Here is a 21994-nt window from a genome sequence, read left to right as displayed (position 1 = left end):
ATTTCCCAAAGTATTCCATAAAAAACCAGTTACCTGGGTAATTAGGTATTATAAGAGTTATGCTTCAATAAATGCTTTCAAATGAAAAAGTGCAATTCAGATAAAAATCTTTTTATTTTTTGCGGTCAACGAATCGAATTATTTATGAACAGAAAAGTTTTTAGTTGTATTCTTCTTCTTTGAAATGGGATTTACAGTAAAAAATTTATTAAATTTAAAAAAAAATTTTATGGATATAGATTTATGACTAAAGACATAATAGATAACGACTAGAAAAAATCGTTTGCTTTTTATTTAACTAAATGAAACCGTTGAGTGGAAAAAATACCGATAAAATATTATTTTAAACACAGCTCCATAGAATTCAAATAACACTATAAAAATTTTCGAAAAATGAGTTTTTTCCTTCCATTTAGAATTATAATATGTTTTTATATTGAAAAAATATTCCAATGCAACTTTGGATGATATACGAAGTAAAAATAAATGAAACTGTGAAAGAAATATTTTCTTTAAAATATTATTTTTCTGTAATTCGTCATTTAGTGAAAGAAAAATAAGTAAAATGGCGATTTTTCAACTCAACCATCGAAGGGAGAAATTTTTAAATTTGATTTTCATTACATTTGTTAAATTTTTACGAATAAATTAATGATTCATATCTATTATACTCGACAAGTAGTCATATACGGTCCACATCCAATCAGAATTTAAAGAACTCCATTCAAAAAATTATAATCTCGAATTTTTCACTTTTTTTTCTTCTTTTTTTTAATTAAGTGAAGCAATATGTTAATAGCAAAATGCATTAGTATTAACTGTTTAGTATTAACCTTTAACTGTTTTTAGATTTTTGAAAAAATATCGGTTTTTATTAAAAATTTTTGCAAAGATCATTTAAATCTCTTTTTGCAAGTTTTAACAGACAAAAAAAAGCTATAAGAATATAAAAATAGGCAAACAAACAGTATTAAATTACACAGATAAGGTTACCGCATACACATATATGTATGTAATATAGAATGTCTCATACGAGTCTTTCTATATTAAATCATAAGCTTAAAATAGATTTCTCTTATTCATTTTAAGACTAACAAAGTCATTCTTTCACAAAAAACCACTAATATTCAAGATACTAATTAAAATGTTAATCAAATTAATATTTATTTAAATTTCTAAAATTAATGGGTAATAGTTGTTAGAAAAATACTCATTAAGAACGTCCCAAAAATTCCCTATAGTCTAAATGGCGTCATGTGTTAAACAAATAAGGTCTTTAAATTTTCCTGCTTGAATGACATTCGATTTAGTAACAGATATTTTGGCAATCCATTCACTTTCAGAATCCCTAGATAAATTGATTGAGACATCCAAAATGCGTGGCTTTTTCATATTTTCATGGCTAGATAAATCTGTGCCAAATCCAAACATTAGGGAACGCATCAATATAATATATGGAAAACTCCAACGTAAGCTGTTACATAAGCTTAATATTAAATTTTTAAAAAAAAGTCAATTTATTTGAATAACCCAATTCTCTAGGACACNTGAAAGAAATATTTTCTTTAAAATATTATTTTTCTGTAATTCGTCATTTAGTGAAAGAAAAATAAGTAAAATGGCGATTTTTCAACTCAACCATCGAAGGGAGAAATTTTTAAATTTGATTTTCATTATATTTGTTAAATTTTTACAAATAAATTGATGATTTATATCTATTATACTCGACAAGTAGTCACATACAGTCGACATCCAATCAGAATTTAAAGAACTCCATTCAAAAAATTTTACTCTAGAATTTTTCATTTTTTCTTTCTTTTTTTTGAATTAAGTGAAGCAATATGTTAATAGTAAAATGCATACTTTTGGGCAAAATAAATTAGTATTATACCTTTAACTGTTAAAAATATATATATATCGGTTTTTATTAATTTTTTGAAAGATCATTTAAATCTCTCTTTGCAAGTTTTAACAAAAAAAGAAAAAGAAAAAAAAAAGGGAAAAAAAAGAGTTTTAAGAATATTAAAATAGGCAAACAAACAGTATTAAATTACACAGATAAGGTCACCGCATACACATATATGTATGTAATATAGAATGTCTCATACGAGTCTTTCTATATTGAATCATAAGCTTAAAATAGATTTCTCTTATTAATTTTAAGACTAACAAAGTCATTCTTTCACAAAGAGCCACTAATATTCAAGATTCCAATTAAAATGTTAATTAAATTATTATTTATTTAAATTTCTACATTTAATGGGTAATAGTTCTTAGAAAAATACTCATTAACCCCTTCCTTCTCGCTCCCGTGATAATGAATGGGTGAGGTTTCGCCCTCTATTTTTCGCTACCGTGATATTTCCGGGCTGGAGTGTTCAGTAGTAACGTGCCAATAAGAATAAAACTAATTCATTTCTTTTTCCCGGAAAACATTTTATTTCTCATTTCGCACACCAGATGGCATTACCAGGATATTTTTAAGGTAATTGTAGATAGTTTATTTTAAACTAGATGTCAGCAATAATCAAATTCGTGTATTTGTGATATGTGATTAAAAAAATATTCACTTTTATGACCGTTTTCCTGAAAATTAACCGATCGTTAAGGGGTTAAGAACGTCCCAAAAATTCCCTATAGTCTAAATGGCGTCATGTCTTTGAACAAATAAAATCTCAAAATTTTCTTGCTTGAATGACATTCGATTAAGTTAAAGATATTTTAGCATTCAATTCCCTTTCAGAATCCCTAGATAAATTGATTGAACCATCCAAAATGCGTGGCTTTTTCATATTTTCATGGCTAGATAAATCTGAGCCAAATTCAAACATTCCTGCTAAGGGAAAGTATCAATGATGGAAAGCTCCAACGTAAGCTTAATATTAAATTTTTTTAAAAAAGCCAATTTATTTGAATAACCTAATTCTTTAGGATACTCAAGCCTTTGAAGACATTTTATTTCATTTATTTGAATTTTTTGGGGAAAAAAATCCAAAAAAAGTTCTAAGTCATTAAGTGTTATTTCTCCCAATTTAATAGAGTGCAGTTTTCATTCAAGAGTATTGGACAAATTAACGCTGTTCTTCGTAGCTCTGTCGCCAAGGAAAATAAAAATGCCATAGTTTAAGTGCCTTACACTCAATGCAATGATTTTAAATAATATACATAATCTTGCCGTGAAGAATTATCTGGGCTTTAGAACAGACAAATAACCTAAATATTTAAAAAGCTATTAACCTTTTTTAAAAATGGCCAATTTGGCAACATTTTTACACCTAGATGAAAATTATCAAAATGACTGCCTTATTCTCAGTTTTTTCAAACTTTTAGGAGCCTAAGCAATGCAGCATTGGGGTAAATTTTCAATTATTAAAAAATTAGACCACGAACGCTTTTCATTTTCACAAAACTGTGGCTTTTCTCCATATTGACGTTTTGCGCCATTTTCAACAACAATTTCAAAACAAGCGTAGACAGCTAGCTTTAGAAGTTAGAGCACAATAATTCCAAGCAGATGTTGCATTCTGCGCCAACACGAAACAAAATTTTAAGACTCATAATAATAAGGAAGCGCCGTAATAAATGTCGTCAATGATTTCTTCACTTCATTTTATTCTGATTTGACCTTGACTATATGACTAACAATAAGCCGTTTAAAAATACGACACTTAACTATTTTTAAATTTCCGATAACACTCTACAGGTGAAATCATTATGAAATCACTGCCAGATTTATCTTTTAAAAAGTTGTCTAAAAATAACACATTGCATTAACCGGAAATTCTGTCATCGTTATTCTTCCACTGATTTTTAACAGTCAACTTCCCGTCTATTTAAACAAAACAAAAAAAAAGTCATGAACTATTAGTTAAATAGTAGTTAATAAATATACTAGTTAAATATAAATATGAATCCCTTTAGCTCTGACTGTGTTTTTTCTTTTGAATTCGTAATAATTTATTCAGTTAAAAAAATTATTCCTTACCCTAAACAAAAAAACCCAACAACAACAACAACAAAAAAAAAGATTCGTTCTTCGAAATAAATCTAATAATTTCACATTAAATGAAAAAATTTTATTTCTCTTTACATTGTTCCACATGCCTTGAATTATTTTTGAGCTACGTTCAAACTATATTTATGAAAGATTGTTAATTCGAAAATAATGTAAATTAAGAATTATTTTTTATACTTTTCTTGTTAAAGTTGACGAATTTTGTAGTAATTCATTGAATTTAGGGCAGAGCAATATCCAACAAAATGTTTTTTGCTTAAGTAAATAAAATAATTTAATAATAAACACAAATATAGTTACTTATTTTTACAATAATCTACTTGTTCTAAACTATACACCGTAAAAAAATGGATACTCAAATATCACGAATTTTTCTTCGTTTTTGATGAAACCATTTACTAATATATGCTCAGAGGAAAGATTTCATCTAAGTGACGAAATAACTATAATACTTTAAGGAAACCGATTTCATTAAAATTAAAGAAATTTTCATCATTCTATTTTTTTTCTGAAAACAAAAACCCTCAACGTGACCGAGGCATCTTCCTTGGCTAATAACCACTATATAGTGAGCACTATATACCTAGCACAACACATCAAGGAGAGATAGAACAATAAGATAAAATACATCCATAGCCGAAACGAGAGTCGAACCTCGGATCTACCGGGTACAAAGCCAATTCCTTGACCACCATACAACCTATCGGTTAAATTTGCCACTTTATTTTCGCTTATCTAGTATTCATTCTGGTTAACAATGTTCCACAATGCATTACGATGAGGTTTCGAGTTGAAGAAACATTTTCCTCATGATTTTGAGAGTGCAAGTTTCATCGTAAATCACGTGATTTCGTGACGAAATACTGCTCAAGGATTGCTGACTTTATTAAAAGTTTAGAATTTTATTTTTGAAAGTATGTTTAAACTATATGAAAGGTATATTCGGACTATGTTTATGAATCGTTTAGCAAATTAAATAAGAATATAGATCAAATTAGCTTAGGATGATTTTTTTTCTTCTCTTTTTTCCTGTTGAAGTTGAAAAATTTCTTAATAATTCAGAAAATTTAGGAGAAAACACGATTTTTTCTCTCCAAAAAATAGCTTGTTTTTCAAAGTGAATGGAATAATTTCATGGGATAAATTATGAACATTTTTATTTTCACATCATGCGACATGCATTGAACTATGTAAATTTAAACTATATTTGAGCTATGTTTTAAATAAGTGAAAATTTAAATAAGAATATAAATCAATAATTAATATATTTTTTTAAAGTCAGTGAATTTCGTAATAACCCATTAATTTTAGAAACGAACACTATAATATTAATTTCCTAAGTAAATAGAATGAATTCATGATAAATAATATCATATATTTATTTTTACATTATTTTACATGCTTTGTACCATGTTTAAAACATTAAAAAAACAGTAAATAAAAAATAATTAATAAAACAAAACGCACGTATGGTAATTTCGTAATATTCCTCTCGCTGAAAATATTTGCTGAAGACGGAGTCGGTAAGAATTCGTCATTTTTTATGCAATTTCGTTTTAAATTTGAACAATATATATATTATTATTATAATTTTCGTTCCACGTAGAATAAGCGTTTCCTAAAATATATCATTTAATTAAAAACTAAGAAAGCAGCCGTCAATAACATATATTTTTAAATTTTACTTTCCCCCAGTTGCTAAGTTAAGCTTAAGTTATAATTCTTAAAATTATAAGCTTTGTAACTCCGGCTAATTCAAATTATAATAAATTTAATTCATCTTCTTTAGATGTATTGTTTGAACTATTACTTTTGCCTACAGCCTATGATTACCAAAAGCGACAAATGAAGCTAACTAATGGAATTATTAATATCGATATTAATGTAATACTATCGATTTTAATAAACGAAAACATGCATAGAAATTTTGTTTTGAATATTAGTGACAGTTATTTCCATAGTAGCGATCGTTTCGATACTAATAATGGTATCGATAAACCTACTTTTTAGTTTAGATCAATCGACTCTTAAGAACTTTTTAAACTGTTGAATGTTGTGTATGGTAATTAATCAGATGTTTAAAATATAATGATCAACTAATAATATTTCCAATCCAATGGCATTCATTCTACTATCAAGCAAACGATTTTGTAATCCAATCCACTCAAACGATTTCGAATAAAAAATTAAAAACAAATAATAACAATAAACTAGTTGTCAGGTCCTGAGTCAATTTGTTCACGCAAATCTTTTAAGTAGTATTTCAGTCTCATTGCTAAGTAAAAAGAGACCAAAATAGCTAGTTTGAGTAAAGGTAGAAAAGAAGGGTGTGAAAGTATCGTTTGCGTAAATAAAACCACGTGCTTTGAGTGATGCAACACCCGAGAGTGCTTGATGATTCATGGAGAATTGCTGTTTTTGTGGAAGGAAAAGCGTTCTAAAACCTATCATTATTATTTTTTCCCCGGCTATTAATGTGAAAGGTTATCAAGAAAGAATTTAATACTTTTCATTCAAGTTTAGAGAATAATACTTTCATTTGAATCGGTTGGCTACGCCTGTGGTCTCCAAAATAATGCTAGAGAAAGAACATATGAATTCGAATCTCAAAAAGAGTTTGATAAGTCTAACTTTTTAAGAGAATTTCGCAATTTTAAATTTATAAATCCTTTACGAACTTCAATTTAAGTAAAACTTTTAAAAATTAATTTTTATCAACTATCATTTGCTAAATTAAATATAGTTTCTAAGTAATATCGATATTAATTAATTGCTATCGAAATAAAAAAAGGACTAAAACATATGCAGACATTGAAGAAAAAAACTTTTGTTATAACGAATTCCTTTTTGGAATTTTTTCACACTACTTAAACGTATTAATAAAGACAATCAGTAGATTTTAAATGTTGATTAAATAGTATTTTGGAGATGAAACATTTATACGTTAATAATTACAAAATTTGTTGCCCTTACATTTATGCTATAAATTGATATACGCAAGAAATAACTGAAATAAAAACTTACATAAAATAAAAATTAATTTTTGCATTAACAGAAATTTTTTTATTGATATTTATGCTTATCAAACCTTTATTTAATTACTTTTCCCTAATATAAGAAGTTTCTTATTGTATAAACAAAATTAAATCATAAATTGTGTCTTAACGTTTGAACAATGTCAACAATATTTTGATGAAAAAAATATACATCATTTTTAATTTTTTACCAGATAAATAGATAAAAATATATGTATTAGATATATATGGGTATATTAAAGGCATGCATAGATAAAAAGTTCTAAAAATATTTTATAGTACATTTTGTGATCAATAACGAATACAAAATTCAAATATTTTTAAAAAGTCTTAAATAAAGAACTTATAACAACTTATTTTTTTTATATAATTTGAAACTACAATAGGGTATTTCTTAAAAGTTATTTTCACGCCTCATCTTTAACTTCGATTTTCCACGACGGTTTTTAAAAACTGTCGACAATCTCGCAAAATTTGTTAAATGGTGTTCGACGATAATATTGGTAACTCAGCCTTACTAAAGTATTAAAAAAAAACATTTTTCTTTTTAAGTTGAATTACAGTATCGTTTAATCAAGTTTAAGAAGGTTTCAATTTGCACAATAATATATTTGAATTTTCCAACAGATTAACATTGTAGCCTATTTGAACGATTTCACAGCACAAAAAGCTGCAAAATTTTTATCAACGCAGAAAATGTTTTAAAACTATGCACATTTTAATTTTAGTAAATTGTATAAAAAAAATAATAATAAATGTGATATTTAAGTGTTCAAATTCTTAAATTTTCCTTACAATAAAGAAATGACTGCTAACTAATTTATGACTAAGTACACTTTTTTTGCAAAAGGGTAAATTAAAACTAACATATAATATTGAAAAAAAATCAACAATAGAGAACATTAATGATTAAGACTTGAAGTCACTTCTTTTCTGCTCATTTAGAACATTATTTTGAGATTTTATTTTCTCAATTAAAGGTTGTTGTTTTTTTAAATTTTAGGGTATTTTTTTAATTTTTTTTTTTTTTTGAAATTTTTTAGAAGTAGGTTCATAAGTAGAAAGCCTAGCCTTATGTGCTTTAACATTTTTTTATGTTCTTACGTAAGGGTTTTAAAAGTGCTAACTTTAATGAAAATTGAATCTCAATTTTTATAAATATACATGCTTCAATACAATCATACATTATATGGAATTTGAGGCAATAAATGATATTTCAAATTAAAATATCATTTATTACAAATGATTTTTTTTTCTATTTTAAAAGCGTCTTTAGTTGTTTTTAAAGAAATTTATTTTTTAATTAAAGGGAATTTTCGTTATATTTCATTATTATGCGGTTTCAGTTATTTTTTAGGATATTTCTTGCTACTTATCACGGCATTTTTATGAATTTTCTAGATTTAAAAATCCAAGCTTTATATAATAAAATTACTGACGAAAATAAAGTGCGATATAGAATTTATACCCTTAGAAATTCATTACATTTTGCAATACGAAAACAAGTTATTTTAAAATTAAGATTTCAGAAAATATAAGATTTTCTATCTTTACGTTAATATATTTTTATAAAATTTTTCTAAGGAACAAGAACTGTCATCGTAAAATATAAAAGGAAAAAAAAACGATAACTTATAGCTATACTTTACGTACAGAACACAATAACAAGCAACATTGACAAGAATTAACTGCAATCACTAAAGAATGAGTAGTAATAACAAGAACGGAATAAAGAGATAATAAAAAGAACATGTAATTTTAAACAATGTGCAAGCTCTTCCTGATATAACAAAATGGTCGCGACAACTACAGACATTGTCTTCAAATTGAATCAAAATGGTGCGCTTTCCTTATATATTTGTATCAATTACTGTAAAGAAGTTAGAATAAATGACCGCCAGATAGTGTTCAGAATCATTAAAAAGTGGGATATTAGCCGACGGGGACAATAGGACGCATTGTACATAAAAAAAAAAAATAGAAGACTAGCAATGCGTGAGCAGAAAATATAAAATGTTGCCAAAAGGAAAAAGAAGGTTTTTAAAAAATGGCCAAAAGGTCTGTCATGAAACAGCCCACGCTCTATGTGAGCATCTATATATTTGTTCTAGGTAAGTGAAAGTCAGTGACTTTNTTAACGGAAGACAGCCAAATAAAGAGAAAGGTTTAAAAACTATGCACATTTTAATTTCAGTCAATTTTATAAAAAATAAATAAATTTGTGATATTTAAGTGTTCAAATTCTTAAATTTTCCTTACACTAAAGAAATGAATGCCAACTAATTTATGACTTATCATACATTTTTGCACACAGGAGTAAATTAAAACTAACAATAACATTTAAAATTATTCAATAATATAGAATATTAATGATTAAGACTCTCGAATTTTGATGCGATTTTTTTGCTCATTTAGGGGATTATTTTGAGATTTTATTTTTTCAATTCAAGGAATTTTGTTTTTAAATTTTAGGGTATATTTTCAATTATACATTTTTTTTTAAAAGTCTTTAGAAGTAGGCTCATAAGTAAAAAGCACTAGCCTTGAGTGCTTTAATATTTTTTTTGTTCTTACATAAGTATTTTAGAAGTGTTAACTTCAATGAAAATTGCATCTCAATTTCGATCAATATAACACATTTTAATATAATCATACGTTTTATGAAATTTGAGGCAATAAATGATATTTCAAATCAAAATATCGATTATTACAAAGGATTTTTTTTTCTACTTTAAAAGTGTCCTTCCGTGTTTTTATAGAAATTTATTTTCTTTTTTAAGGGAATTTTCGCTGTTTTTAGTGGCGGTTTCAGTTATATTTTAGGGCATTTTTTGCTACTTATCATGGCATTTTTATGAATTGCCTAAATTTAAAAATCTAAGCTTTATATAATGATATCACTGACAAAAATAAAGTGCGATATAGAATTTATACCCTTAGAAATTCATTACACTTTCCACTACGAAAACAAGTTATTTTAAAATTAAGATTCCGCAAAATATAAGATTTTCTATCTTTAGGTTAATATATTTTCATAAAATTTTTCCAAAGGAAAAGAACTGTCATCTTAAAATATAATAAAAAAAAACGATAACTTATAGCCATACTTTATGAACAGAACACGATAACAAGCAACATTGCCAAGAATTAACTGCAATCACTAAAGAATGAGTAGTAATAACAAGAACGGAATAAAGAGGTAATAAAAAGAACGTGTAATTTTAAACAATGTGCAAGCTCTTCCTGATATAACAAAATGGTCGCGACAACTACAGACATTGTCTTCAAATTGAATCAAAATGGTGCGCTTTCCTTATATATTTGTATCAATTACTGTAAAGAAGTTAGAATAAACGACCGCCAGATAGTGTTCAGAATCATTAAAAAGTGGGATATTAGCCGATGGGGACAATAGGACGCATTGTACATAAAAAAAAAATAGAAGACTAGCAATGCGTGAGCAGAAAATATAAAATGTTGCCAAAAGGAAAAAGAAGGTTTTTAAAAAATGGCCAAAAGGTCTGTCATGAAACAGCCCACGCTCTATGTGAGCATCTATATATTTGTTCTAGGTAAGTGAAAGTCAGTGACTTTTTGTCCTTAAATATGTTTTTTTTGTTTTATTCGCATACTTTGCAAGGTCATCTAGAATATAAAATTAGTATGCGCATATTTTTTCCCTTTCATTATTATTATTACTTTTCCCTTCTTAAAGGATTTCTATTTTGTTACTCAATATGTTTTTTTTTTTAAAAAAAACAGCAATATTATTAAATAAATAATAAAATATTATTTAAAGAAATGCCATATTGTTAATTAAAAAATACTATTAATAATTATATTATAATTACATTAACAATAATAAATTTATTATTAATTAGTTTTATTAACTATTATTAAAATAATTTTTATATTATTATTAAAATAATTTTCATATTATTATTACCATTTACATATAATGAATATTAATTGTTATTTTCCCCAAAAAGTCTACAATTTTGACGTAATTATTGATTTTGTTTTAAAGATAATACGAGTTTTTTCTTTTTGTATATTGATAAAAGTTAATTATTAGTTACACATTATCGCACTGTTTCTCGGATTGTAATAGGCAAGGTATTACCTTTGGTTTGGACAATACTTGAAACATACTTTAGTCTACGTAATTTTTTAAGAAAATTATTAAAAAAGTACAAAAATATAACTATTGTTATTTTATAACAATCATATCAAAATCATTGCTTTATTCTCAGTTTTTGAAAATTTTTATAAACCCAAGCAATACAGCATTAGAATAAGTTTTTAAATGTTATAAAATTAGACTACAAAAGCTTTTCATTTTCACAAAACTGTGGCTTTTCACCATATTGACGTTTTGCGCCATTTTCAAAACAAGATAGCTTAGAGGCTTTAGATAGACTAAACTTGACCTATCAGTCATGAGTTACAGTTTCAAGCTCACAGCAGTTATAAAAATAGCATATTATTTGCAAAAAAAGCATCATTTATGTTACAACGGAGCTTTCGAAAAAAAAGCATTAAACACACACAGCCCGCATATGAAAAATATAACTTAATTAGTAATTTTTGTTATTTAATTAGGTGAAATAATGAATGCCAGGATTTACATCGTCGCTTTGGTGTATGTCCGAAGCAGTTGTCAAATGTTGATAGTAAATTATTTTTTTTCTCACACAACATTCATGCTGAATGTTGTCAAGGTGAAGATAAGAAACAATGGAGCCAGTGATGCGCTCTCTGAATTTTATCAAATTTTTAAGTTAACATTCGCTTGACTGAGAACTTTCCGAAGAATCCAGTACGTGGATTCCTAATATCGTCATAATCCTTTTTCTGGTAAAAATTTTGCGAAAAATTTTGATGCGAAGGTTAAGGTGAAGGCTTACACAAACTTGGAATTATGTTTAAAAATCAAAAACTTAACACAGGAAACAATGATAAAAATTCTAATTAGCACAAAATAAAACACCCAAATGAAAAGTCATTAAATTATTAATCTCATTAAATGAAAAATGGCGCGTAACGATGAAAATGAACCATAATAAAAATGGGAAGAATAGAAGCACTAATTCTGTTCTGAAATATTCGGCACACCTTGTGTATAGGGGTCATGGGTGATCGTTAACAGGAAATTATTCCCTGTTCGTGAATAGAACTTTAAGAGAATTCTTTTTCACTCTTTCGCCAAATGATGGGTTTTAAGGACATCTTCAAAACAATTTTAACGGAAGACAGCCAAATAAAGAACAACGGGTGGTTCCTTGTTTTTTCTTTATTCCGTTTTTCAGTGTTCTCAAATGAGAGAACCGTAAAATTCTAAGAAATGTTCTAGAAGTGTAGTGAATTAGTTCTATTCTTGGTGCTTTCGCGCTTTGAAGAAAATATTAGAATTTCGAAAAATAGCCACATTCATTAAAAAAAAATTTCCTTGATGTGATAAACAAAATCCGCCTATACTCCGGTTCCAAAAGGGATCATCCATCGAAACTTTAAGAACAGAAAGAAAAAAAATTAGAGTAATTTGAAAACGTGGGAGAGTGTAAAAAAATCTGCTTGAAATTTTTATTAAAGCTAATCTTATTTGAAGAATAATTCCTGTAGATAAAATGAATGTTATAATATGCTTAATTGCTTTTTCCTTATCTGTATGTGAAACCAAAAACAGAAATATGGCGAATAAAGGAGGGCTGTTAAATTAGGCATCCAAACATATTTTATAGCATCTCAAAAACAATTCAAGTCGGAATTTTTTCAAGCATTTACGATAGTAGAATTTATGGAATGAATGTTTTTCAAAAAAAATTCTTTTTATGTGAATATTTGCAAATAATTTCAAAGAAATAAAAAATATCAAAGTGCTTCCTCACAGAAGAGAGCACTTTGAGTTTTTAAAGAATTATCAATTAAAATTTATAAAAATGTGTAATATTATGTAAGAACTAAATTAGATCTTCAACAATTATTAAATTATCCTCTTATAATATTTTATGTGTATTTTTCAAAAAGTAATTCTCACTTAATATCAAAATAAGGAAAAAAAAATGCAGTTAATAAAAATAATTAAAGGCATACTAAAAGACAATCTCGGTCCATAACTTTTTTTTTTTAACTAACTTAAAAAAGTTATTTCATAAACAACGGAAAAGCTTTTTTTTTCTATAATTTTAACTAAAAATTTTAAGAAAATGAACATTTAAAGGTGGATTTTTTTAAAAGGTATTTGTTTAAAAAGTAATTTTTAATTTTAAAATCACTTAAATTCATAAATAACCCCCACTCCACTCCCTCAAAAAAAAACTTATAAAAATTTGGTCAATTGAGAATAATCCTAACAAAGTAAATATTTGTAATAAAAAATCAGATATCTTAATATATTAGTTCAACAATTAGAACAATTACCTCAACATCAATCAGTTTTCAATCGAACTATCTTTCATAAATTTAAAGCAGGGCTCACGACAAGCATTCGTTACCTCGCCAAATGCAATAAAATCGTAAATTTGGCGAATAAAATTGTGTTTTAGCAAAAGTATTGGCGAATGATTTTTTTCCACTGTAAAGAGAAATTTATAAAAAAAATTAAGATTTGCAATTGGCAAAGACTTTCGAAAATTGACGAATACTTTTGATATTTGGCTAATTTACAGGCTAATAATTTAAAATCCTTAGAGCGGGCCCTGTAATAGAAATAAGTATCATAATGTCCGTCGGTTTTCAAAAGAAATCCAATGAAAAAAAAGCGCTTTTTCATAAAAATAAAAGAAAAAAAGTGAACATAAATAAGTCATGTGGACTTTTAAAAATCACTATATATATCTAATTAAATGTAAAAACAAATTCGTGAAAGGCACTAACGCAATTTACATAAATCTTTCTCTATCATCACTTTTCCAGAATAGATGGAAAAGTTCGAAGGGGAAAAAAGTTTACTTTTCACGCTTGAAGAACTCTCCTTTCGGACAGTTTATTTTAAGGGTGTGACAAAATCTCGGAACATACACACCAGTTTTAAAAAAAAATGTTAAACTGATAGAGCCCACACATCTTTCCTCATATAACCTGTAAGAACACTTGCGGCGGCAATGTTACAAAATTCTTAAAGCGCGATGCCTACGCGTTTTTCTGATGTATCACAGATTGCCCAAGGATTTCTCTCAAAAAATATGCGCCTTTTTTTAACGATAAAAACTGTAAATCTTTTAGCAGTTCATTCAAAAATGCACATATGTTAAAGATTAAGCGGAGCATTTAGTTTTGAAATGAGGTTTGTTGTGTTTGGAATGAATTTTATCAACGGCCTCGTTCGCTAATGTGAATCTTATCTCTTAAGAACGCGTATTTGTCAGCAATAATTTTTAAGGCGTCATTAAACAGTTTTTAAGGTTACAATTCAAAAAGTTTAATTTAAGTTTCAGAATATTTGCGAGACATTTATCTAGGTCTAAATTACTTTTAACAGAAGGAGCACGAGGATTTTCTAGACAAATAATTCATAACTTTCCGCAAGGTGAAAAAAAAAGTATGGTCAAAAATACCAGAATATGGTAAAATTTACCGTGTTTCTAGATCTATAGGAACACCAAAAAGCTCATTCATTTTTAGTGATGATTAGGGAAAAATTAGCAATAAAATATAGTTTCATAATATGCGATAAATTTTATCATGATACCTAAGACCATGGCATAAAAACCATTTATTCGGTTGCATTTGTTTTTCAGCTTTGTATTTTCTACAAAATGTGAGAGAAAAAAACTATAATTTTGAAAATCAGAAATTCTGGTAAACCGCAACCATATGAAGGAAAAAAATTGCCAAATAAACAGTTTAAATAACGTACATTTCAGTTTTACTAACCAGAATTATGATTTTTTTTTTAAAACTGAAAATGCCATTACCATGCAATACGGTAGTTTTACTAGAATTTTTTTCTCCATGCGAAGAAACTTGTAGATTTTTTTAATTTTTAAATTAATTTGTACTTTTTGTATCGAATTTTCATAGCTTACAAAAAGCGATAAAATTATTTTAAAAAAAAATTCTACGATTTTCGATCAAATGTCGAAAAGAAGTCAGATTAATTCAGACGACAATAAACTAAGCTACAAAATCGGACACAAAAACCCTTTTTTCATTCAGAATAAACGCTACCTTTTCCCCGACGGAATTGAGGTTTTGAATTGAAAATGATGGGAAGTAGCCGCAATCTGGGAGGTATGACCAAATTGCTTAAAGAGACCATTAAATATTTTTTGCATCTTAATGTTATTTCTATACATTGTGTATTTAACTCTATGTCGGAAACTGCAATAAACTTGTTCGAATAGAAACAATCTCTGTTCTAGTATAGGAGCTTTATTTTGATGTTCCGAAATGTTGTTCTTTTTTCGAATTCCAGGGTTTCACGCAAACGAACTTCACGAACATTATTTTAACTTGAAAGGCAGGAGAAATTCACACTTAGAAACAAAAGAATATTGTGTTAAGACATAAGTTTTTGAGGAAATAAAAATTTCAATAAAAAGTGAACGATATTGGTTGTTTTATGAAGCACGCATAGTCTTAAGAATTGAAATATTATGTCACGTATCTTCAACCTTGTGTGACGTGCCACACAACGACAATAGAAAAATGTTCGATTTATGACATTATAATAGAACATGTTACATATACCACGTATCAACTACCTCAGCCGAATCGGTAATGGTTCATTGTTCAAAATTCCACAACTATTGTTTACGGAAAAGATCGAAGATGCTTTTTTTTTTTATCCTATTTGTGAATTTGAGCTTTATATACTTATAACCAGAGGTTAAAAAATAGTTTTTTAAAATAATTTAAAATGATATAAATAATTAATAGTCAGTGCAAAATGTATTAAATACACTGCCCTACAATAATGGAATAAACACTTTCAGTTTCGAAGTTTTTTTTTTTTTAAATTTCTCAATAAATATTTCTTTTAGAGGATTAATTTGTAATTTTAGAGCTGTTTAGTTCCTGCGAATTTTCATACATAGCAATAAGGTTTAAAGCTTACAAAGATTTGAGGGACCGCCAATAAATTACGAAACAGAAAAAAGCATTTTGAAACACCTTATGCCAGAAAATTAAGTAAAAAGCTTATAACTTATATAAATGAATTCGATTGTTATTTACAATAACTGCAAAAATTGTCACAAAACCTAGCTTGAATATTTATGGAAATATGAATATTTTTATTAAAAAAAAACAATTAAAAAAAACAAACAATTTTTTTGTCTTAATTTTTTTAACTTTAAAAATATTCAATGAATTTAAACAAAATTTTTGGAGCAATTAAAAAGTAATTACAAAATTATTGCTGTTCTTATATATTGCGCATGCGCGGAAAAAAAAAATTTAATTTATTTTTTTTTTCACAATTTTGTAATAAGTAGTATTTAGCAACTAATGAAACAAATCTGATTTTGCATCCCCTGTTTCCCATACTAATCTATAGAGAAAAATACGAATACCAATTTATTATTTGAGTCAGTAATTGATATTTTGGAATGTTTTTATTGAATTTGATTTATTGACGAATATTAGTCAGCAAATTTTAATTGTTAAGTTTTAAAATATTTTCTAGAGCTATTATAGTAGCTTAAGCTATAGTTTGAAAATATTAAAAAAAATTCTTAAAACTTTAAAATTGCTAATTTTAAAAACAAGGTCAAAGCATTAAAAATTTTAAAAGCTACAATAGTTTTGATAAAGTTTAGCTATGTTAAAAAATTTTTAACCGTAAATTTTAAATTTGATAACTAAGTTCTATGGATAAAATGAAACCACATATATTGCAGATATTAACTTCAGACTTCAAAATATTGGGAATAATTTACCCCAAGTAAACATAGATTTAGAATATGATTTTAAGATACGTTAAATAGTAAAGCATGATGATGATGATGTTGAATAGTAAAGCATACAAATTTTTTACATAATTTTAAAGAATGCAATTTTACATGTCAAAATATAAAATTTGAGTGTAATCGGTCGAATAGAAATCGAATTTTAAAAATACAACTTTTTTTAAAATTCGAATTCATTGAAAAAAGGGGTATGGTAAATCAGAGGAAGTGTGTTTTTGCGTCTGACTTAGTAACTTAAAACATCGTCTGCACTAATTAATTAGAATATTTGCAGTCACCGCCTCGAACCATTGAGATTGAATCCCCCCAGAACATTAAGATCCGATCCATCAGGGTGTTCCTTTTTTTAATGCACTTATCTTAGGGCTTATATTTTTGAAAATTAGTATATGTACTCTTCTTTTGTCTTTATCGTTCATAAAACGATATGATACGATTTAAGATATCAAGCTGATATTATATCGATAATAGTAAAACACTTACCAAATCATAGCTTCCAGATGATGGCTCACAGCCAGTATCAACCTAAAATTAAAAATCAGCAGATAAATATTTCATTGCCAAAGAGCAACAAAGATCATCAAAAAACACAGACCAAAACATAATTTTTTTTTAAGTATTAAAGAAAATCAAAAGCTATCTCAAAATTATCTCAACCATATCGATATTTTTCAGCACTTGATGCGAAAATAATCTCATTTAAGAGTTAGTTTTGCTGATAAAATATCGCTTAGAAGTAAGATATTTTGTTTATTGACGAAGCTTAAGAAACGAAAGTGAGATAAATAAATCATTTCCCCATTTGTAGATGTGATTAATATTAAAAAAATTTAAAAGTTTATACACACAACTGTAATTAAAAGAAATAAATAACAAATGGAGAACCATAGTGGCTCAGGGGATAGAGCGCTCGACTCCCAATGAGGTAACCCGGGTTAAAATCCCATCGATGGCTGGTCGATACGAATTTCGCACCCGGCACACACCGACCGCAGTGATGACGTTAAATATTCTCAGTGGCAGATGGATCATGGGTTTGAGTCTCCTTAGTGGCAGGTAAACCGTCGGAAGTTTTCATGGTTTTCCTCTTCATCTAACGTATGTCAGTTATATCTAAAAGTCTTCCACAGCGACAAATTTCTCTTAATACTTGATTCAGATGTTCCCTTGTCTTCTGGATAGGGTTCAAAATTACAAACGGACTGGTAGTCGAAAACTCAAAATTACGTCGACTGTTCGACGACGGTTGTAAAATATAAAAAAAAAAATTAAAAAATTGAGAAGTAACCCAGTCGAATACTTGAAACAGAACAAAACGAAAAAGTTTATTTTCCGAGAGAAGATGAAAAGCAGTTCTAAAAATTTATTTTATTTTATTTAATAACCGTCGTTGAACAACCGACCCAATTTTGGGTTTACGACTACCAATGTTCAACTCCGTAGCCTTGTAATTTTGAACCCAATCCAGAAGACAAGGTATTCGGAGAAATTTGCCTTCATGGAGGATTCTTTTAGTTGCGGGTTAGTAGTTTCATCAAAAAGTCCTCCACGAAGGCTAGTGTGTCCAAATGTTTGATCTAGGAGTTCCCTTGTCTTCTGGATTGGGTTTAAAATTACAACTCTACGGGGTTGAAAATTGTTAGTAGTAAACTCAGAATTGGGTCGACTGTTCAAAGCCGGTTATAAAATACAATATAAAAATTCCTACAGTAAAAATTTCCAAACATACTTTAAAACTAAGACATAATCGGCTTTATTTCGAATTTATTTAACATAAATTCGAAAAATAAATATAAAATTTTACTTCGATTGCGGTAAATAACCTTACTTAAATGGAAAGCAGCCTTAGTTTTTCCTTAACAAAAGCGTCCCTTTTAAGCATAATAATAAAATATGAAATACAGAATGATAAAAATATGAATACTAATTTTTAACGAATGGTTAAATAAAGCAAGGGAATGGATACTTTTTTTTCTTCCATTCATGCGTAGTTGCTTCGCATATAATATGCAAGAATGTCACTTAAATAGACCGAAACGACATCCTTTTACCATTTTGTGGATATTTAATCCAATTTCGCAGTAAACAACTTGTGGCCTTAATTACTTGACGTCTTTTTAACACTTGTCCCGCGGATTGATTACATGAATACTCGTTTCATATAACAGCAAATAAATTTATCCCTTTTAATCGGTTTGTCCTTTTTTGGAGATTAACCCTTTGACGCAGATGGGACACAGGTGCCCATTATATATATATATATAATNTATATATATATATATATATATATATTTGACACTCCAATCAATTACAAGCAAAAATATTTTTTAATATTTTTAAGTAAAGAAAAATAGTTCAAGGGGACTCTAACTCATGACCCGTCTAAAAATCTGTTAAATTATCAGAATTGCATTTTTACTGAAAAAAATGAAGTTTGGAAAATAATTTTTGTTATTCATATTCAGAAATTTATCAATAATTGATTTTGAAAATAAAAGAAATTTTAATGATGAAAAACAGTTTCTCTTAGATCTAAATAATTGCAAATAAGAGCAAATTCGAAAAAGCATTGCTTAGAAGTGAGTTGCGTTTTGAAGTTTTTACCTTTAACGTAGAAAAAGATATCGGTGATTCATGCTATATTTCATAACCATAAATTATAAAAATGCTAACTATAATATTTTTCAAGGGGACTCTAACCCATGACCCGTCTACCACTGAGGCACGGTGTGGAATTCGTTTCAACCAGCCATCGGCGGGATTCGAACTCGGTTCACCTCATGGGGAGGCAAACGCTCTATTCCCTGAGCCACCACGGCTCAAAGATAATATTTTGGAAAATTCCATTTCCTGAAACTTGGTTCAGTAAAGTTATTTCCTTTATAATTTGGCTGTTTCGTTCCTGAAATACATCACACGCCAAGCTTTGGAATAAATCCAAAGGATACAGAAAAAAAAACGATACCACTCACTTTGAGACAATAGTATTTGACTAATATGTTTTTTTTTTTCTGTTAAAAGAAATTTAACGACGGCATAGAACTATTATTATTGAAGATTCTTTTCTTTCCACGAATCTATTTCTGGTTTAGAAATTGTTTTTCTTCCGGATTATACAATTATGCAAATTTAGTTTACGATTCAAAAAATGAGATGCGTCATTGAGAGCGATACTAACGACGTACTCTTTTGTTTCTCAATTATGTATCTAAGATAATTAAAAACAGCTTAGACGAAACATCAGATCATTAATGATGTTTCCTACGTAAGTTTTAAATGACCTGATCACGCGCAAACATCTTTAAATAGAAGATATTAAACAAACAATAATTAATCTAAACATTTTTTATCGATTAAATTGATACCTTAAAAGAATTAATACCACTGCGTGATAACGGATTGATGCTACATAACATGGTTGTTATTTGATTTTTTTTCTATCAACAAATTATACATTTGACAGACTATGTGATTGAGTTTTTTTATTTATATTTTTACATTAATGAAGCGGTAATATCTGCTTATTAACATATTAATATGTATTTGCAATAATTATTAATGCCTGATGTATATTAGATGGAACGGAATTAAAGTTTTTTAAGGAAAGTCGTAAAAAATTGATAGTATTGCTGTTTTTCCAAATCAAAACACTAAAAAGTTATTGCAAATAAACAAAATTCTAGTAAAATAGTTTTTAAATGATAAAAAACTACTATATTTAATTTTTTGTAACATAATGGAGTTAAATAGAAGTTAGAGTTAGCTTAAGAAATAGCCTTATTACTCATTCATAACAAATTCATTCAATAATTCTTGTTTTAAAAATATTCTTATGAGACTATATTACCTACCACCTATTAATTTTTAATACATTAAATATTTGCTTCATTTAACTATATATGGGTGTTAAATATATATGGTAGGTAGGTACTTTCAGCATGGAGTGTTTTCCCTCTTTTGGCTATGTAGGTAGGAATTTTATTGATGTCTCTCTTGAGATGCACAATGGGCTATTGGCGACGGTTTGGGAAACATCCCTGAGGGTGATCCGAAGACATCAAAATTTTGATCCTCTGCTGAGGGGATGGCTCCTCCGCTTTGTAACTACATATGAAGTATGGGGTAACTTTATAACTCAAAAATAGTTGCAGCCACTTTGAACTACAGCGATTTGTGCGACAAAGATTTGTGTGACATAGATTTATGTAATCGATTTGTGTGACAAAATAGTGTTTTTATTAAACCTGCTCTCTAGATATTTAAGTGTGAAAATACATTGACGTAATGCGTTAAAACTAGTTTTTAAATTATTACCACAAACTTTATTGCATTAGAATAATTCTTCATCAAAAACCTAATTTTGCCAGTTTTTATTTTATTCAAAAGTTAGGCTTTAAAAATTAGAAAACCAGTTTGAAAATTCATTACCGTAAACCGGGGCGAGTCTACCCATCCAGGGGCGAGTCTACCCATTTTAGTTTTATTTAATTTTCACTATTTTAAATTGCAAATAAAAAAATTTTTACCAATGGAGGACTTAGTTCAGACTCTAAGGAAGATGGCGCTGTAGTAGTTTGATCCGTTTTTATTTATTTGGTGTCTTTTTAACCGACCTGTTCAAACGTCTTTTGAGAGATTTGTATTGAAAATCAGCAAACTTTTAGTTGGTGCTCCGTAAGTATATTATTATTATTACTATTTTCACTTTGGTTAAGTGATAAACTTATCTAAGACTAAGATTACATTAATTTTATATGAAAAAAAAAAAAAAAGAATGTAAGTTTTGCTGTTGTAAACAAAAAGCCAGAATTCGCGGGGCGAGTCTACCCATTCGTATTTAGTTTTAATAAAGCATAATAATATAATTTAGAACTTTGTTTATATTAAAATTAAGTCATTTTAAATGAATTTGAGTATATTATTTTAATTCTGCATTGATAAATTTATCATTAATAAGAAAATTTATAGGTTAAATATAAATGTAAATATAAAATATGTTTATTTTACCTATTTTTTCAATTTTTATATTACAA

General features: G+C 27.6%; 1 protein-coding gene across 48 annotated transcripts in view; it reads right to left on the bottom strand.

Moving 5' to 3' along the window:
- The window catches only part of LOC107456393 (focal adhesion protein tensin), a 348273-nt gene that overhangs the window by 68076 nt on the left and 258203 nt on the right, over nt 1-21994 (bottom strand). For all 48 annotated transcript variants that reach the window (XM_043039853.2, XM_071177131.1, XM_071177109.1 and 45 more), the window contains one exon: nt 17445-17486. In XM_043039853.2, the coding sequence (XP_042895787.1) occupies nt 17445-17486 (42 nt within the window). The remainder of the gene's footprint in view (nt 1-17444; nt 17487-21994) is intronic.

The sequence above is a fragment of the Parasteatoda tepidariorum genome, chromosome 2 (assembly GCF_043381705.1).
Source record: "Parasteatoda tepidariorum isolate YZ-2023 chromosome 2, CAS_Ptep_4.0, whole genome shotgun sequence".
Taxonomy (NCBI): Eukaryota; Metazoa; Arthropoda; class Arachnida; order Araneae; family Theridiidae; genus Parasteatoda; species Parasteatoda tepidariorum.
This window is presented reverse-complemented; position numbering and strand designations above follow the sequence as displayed.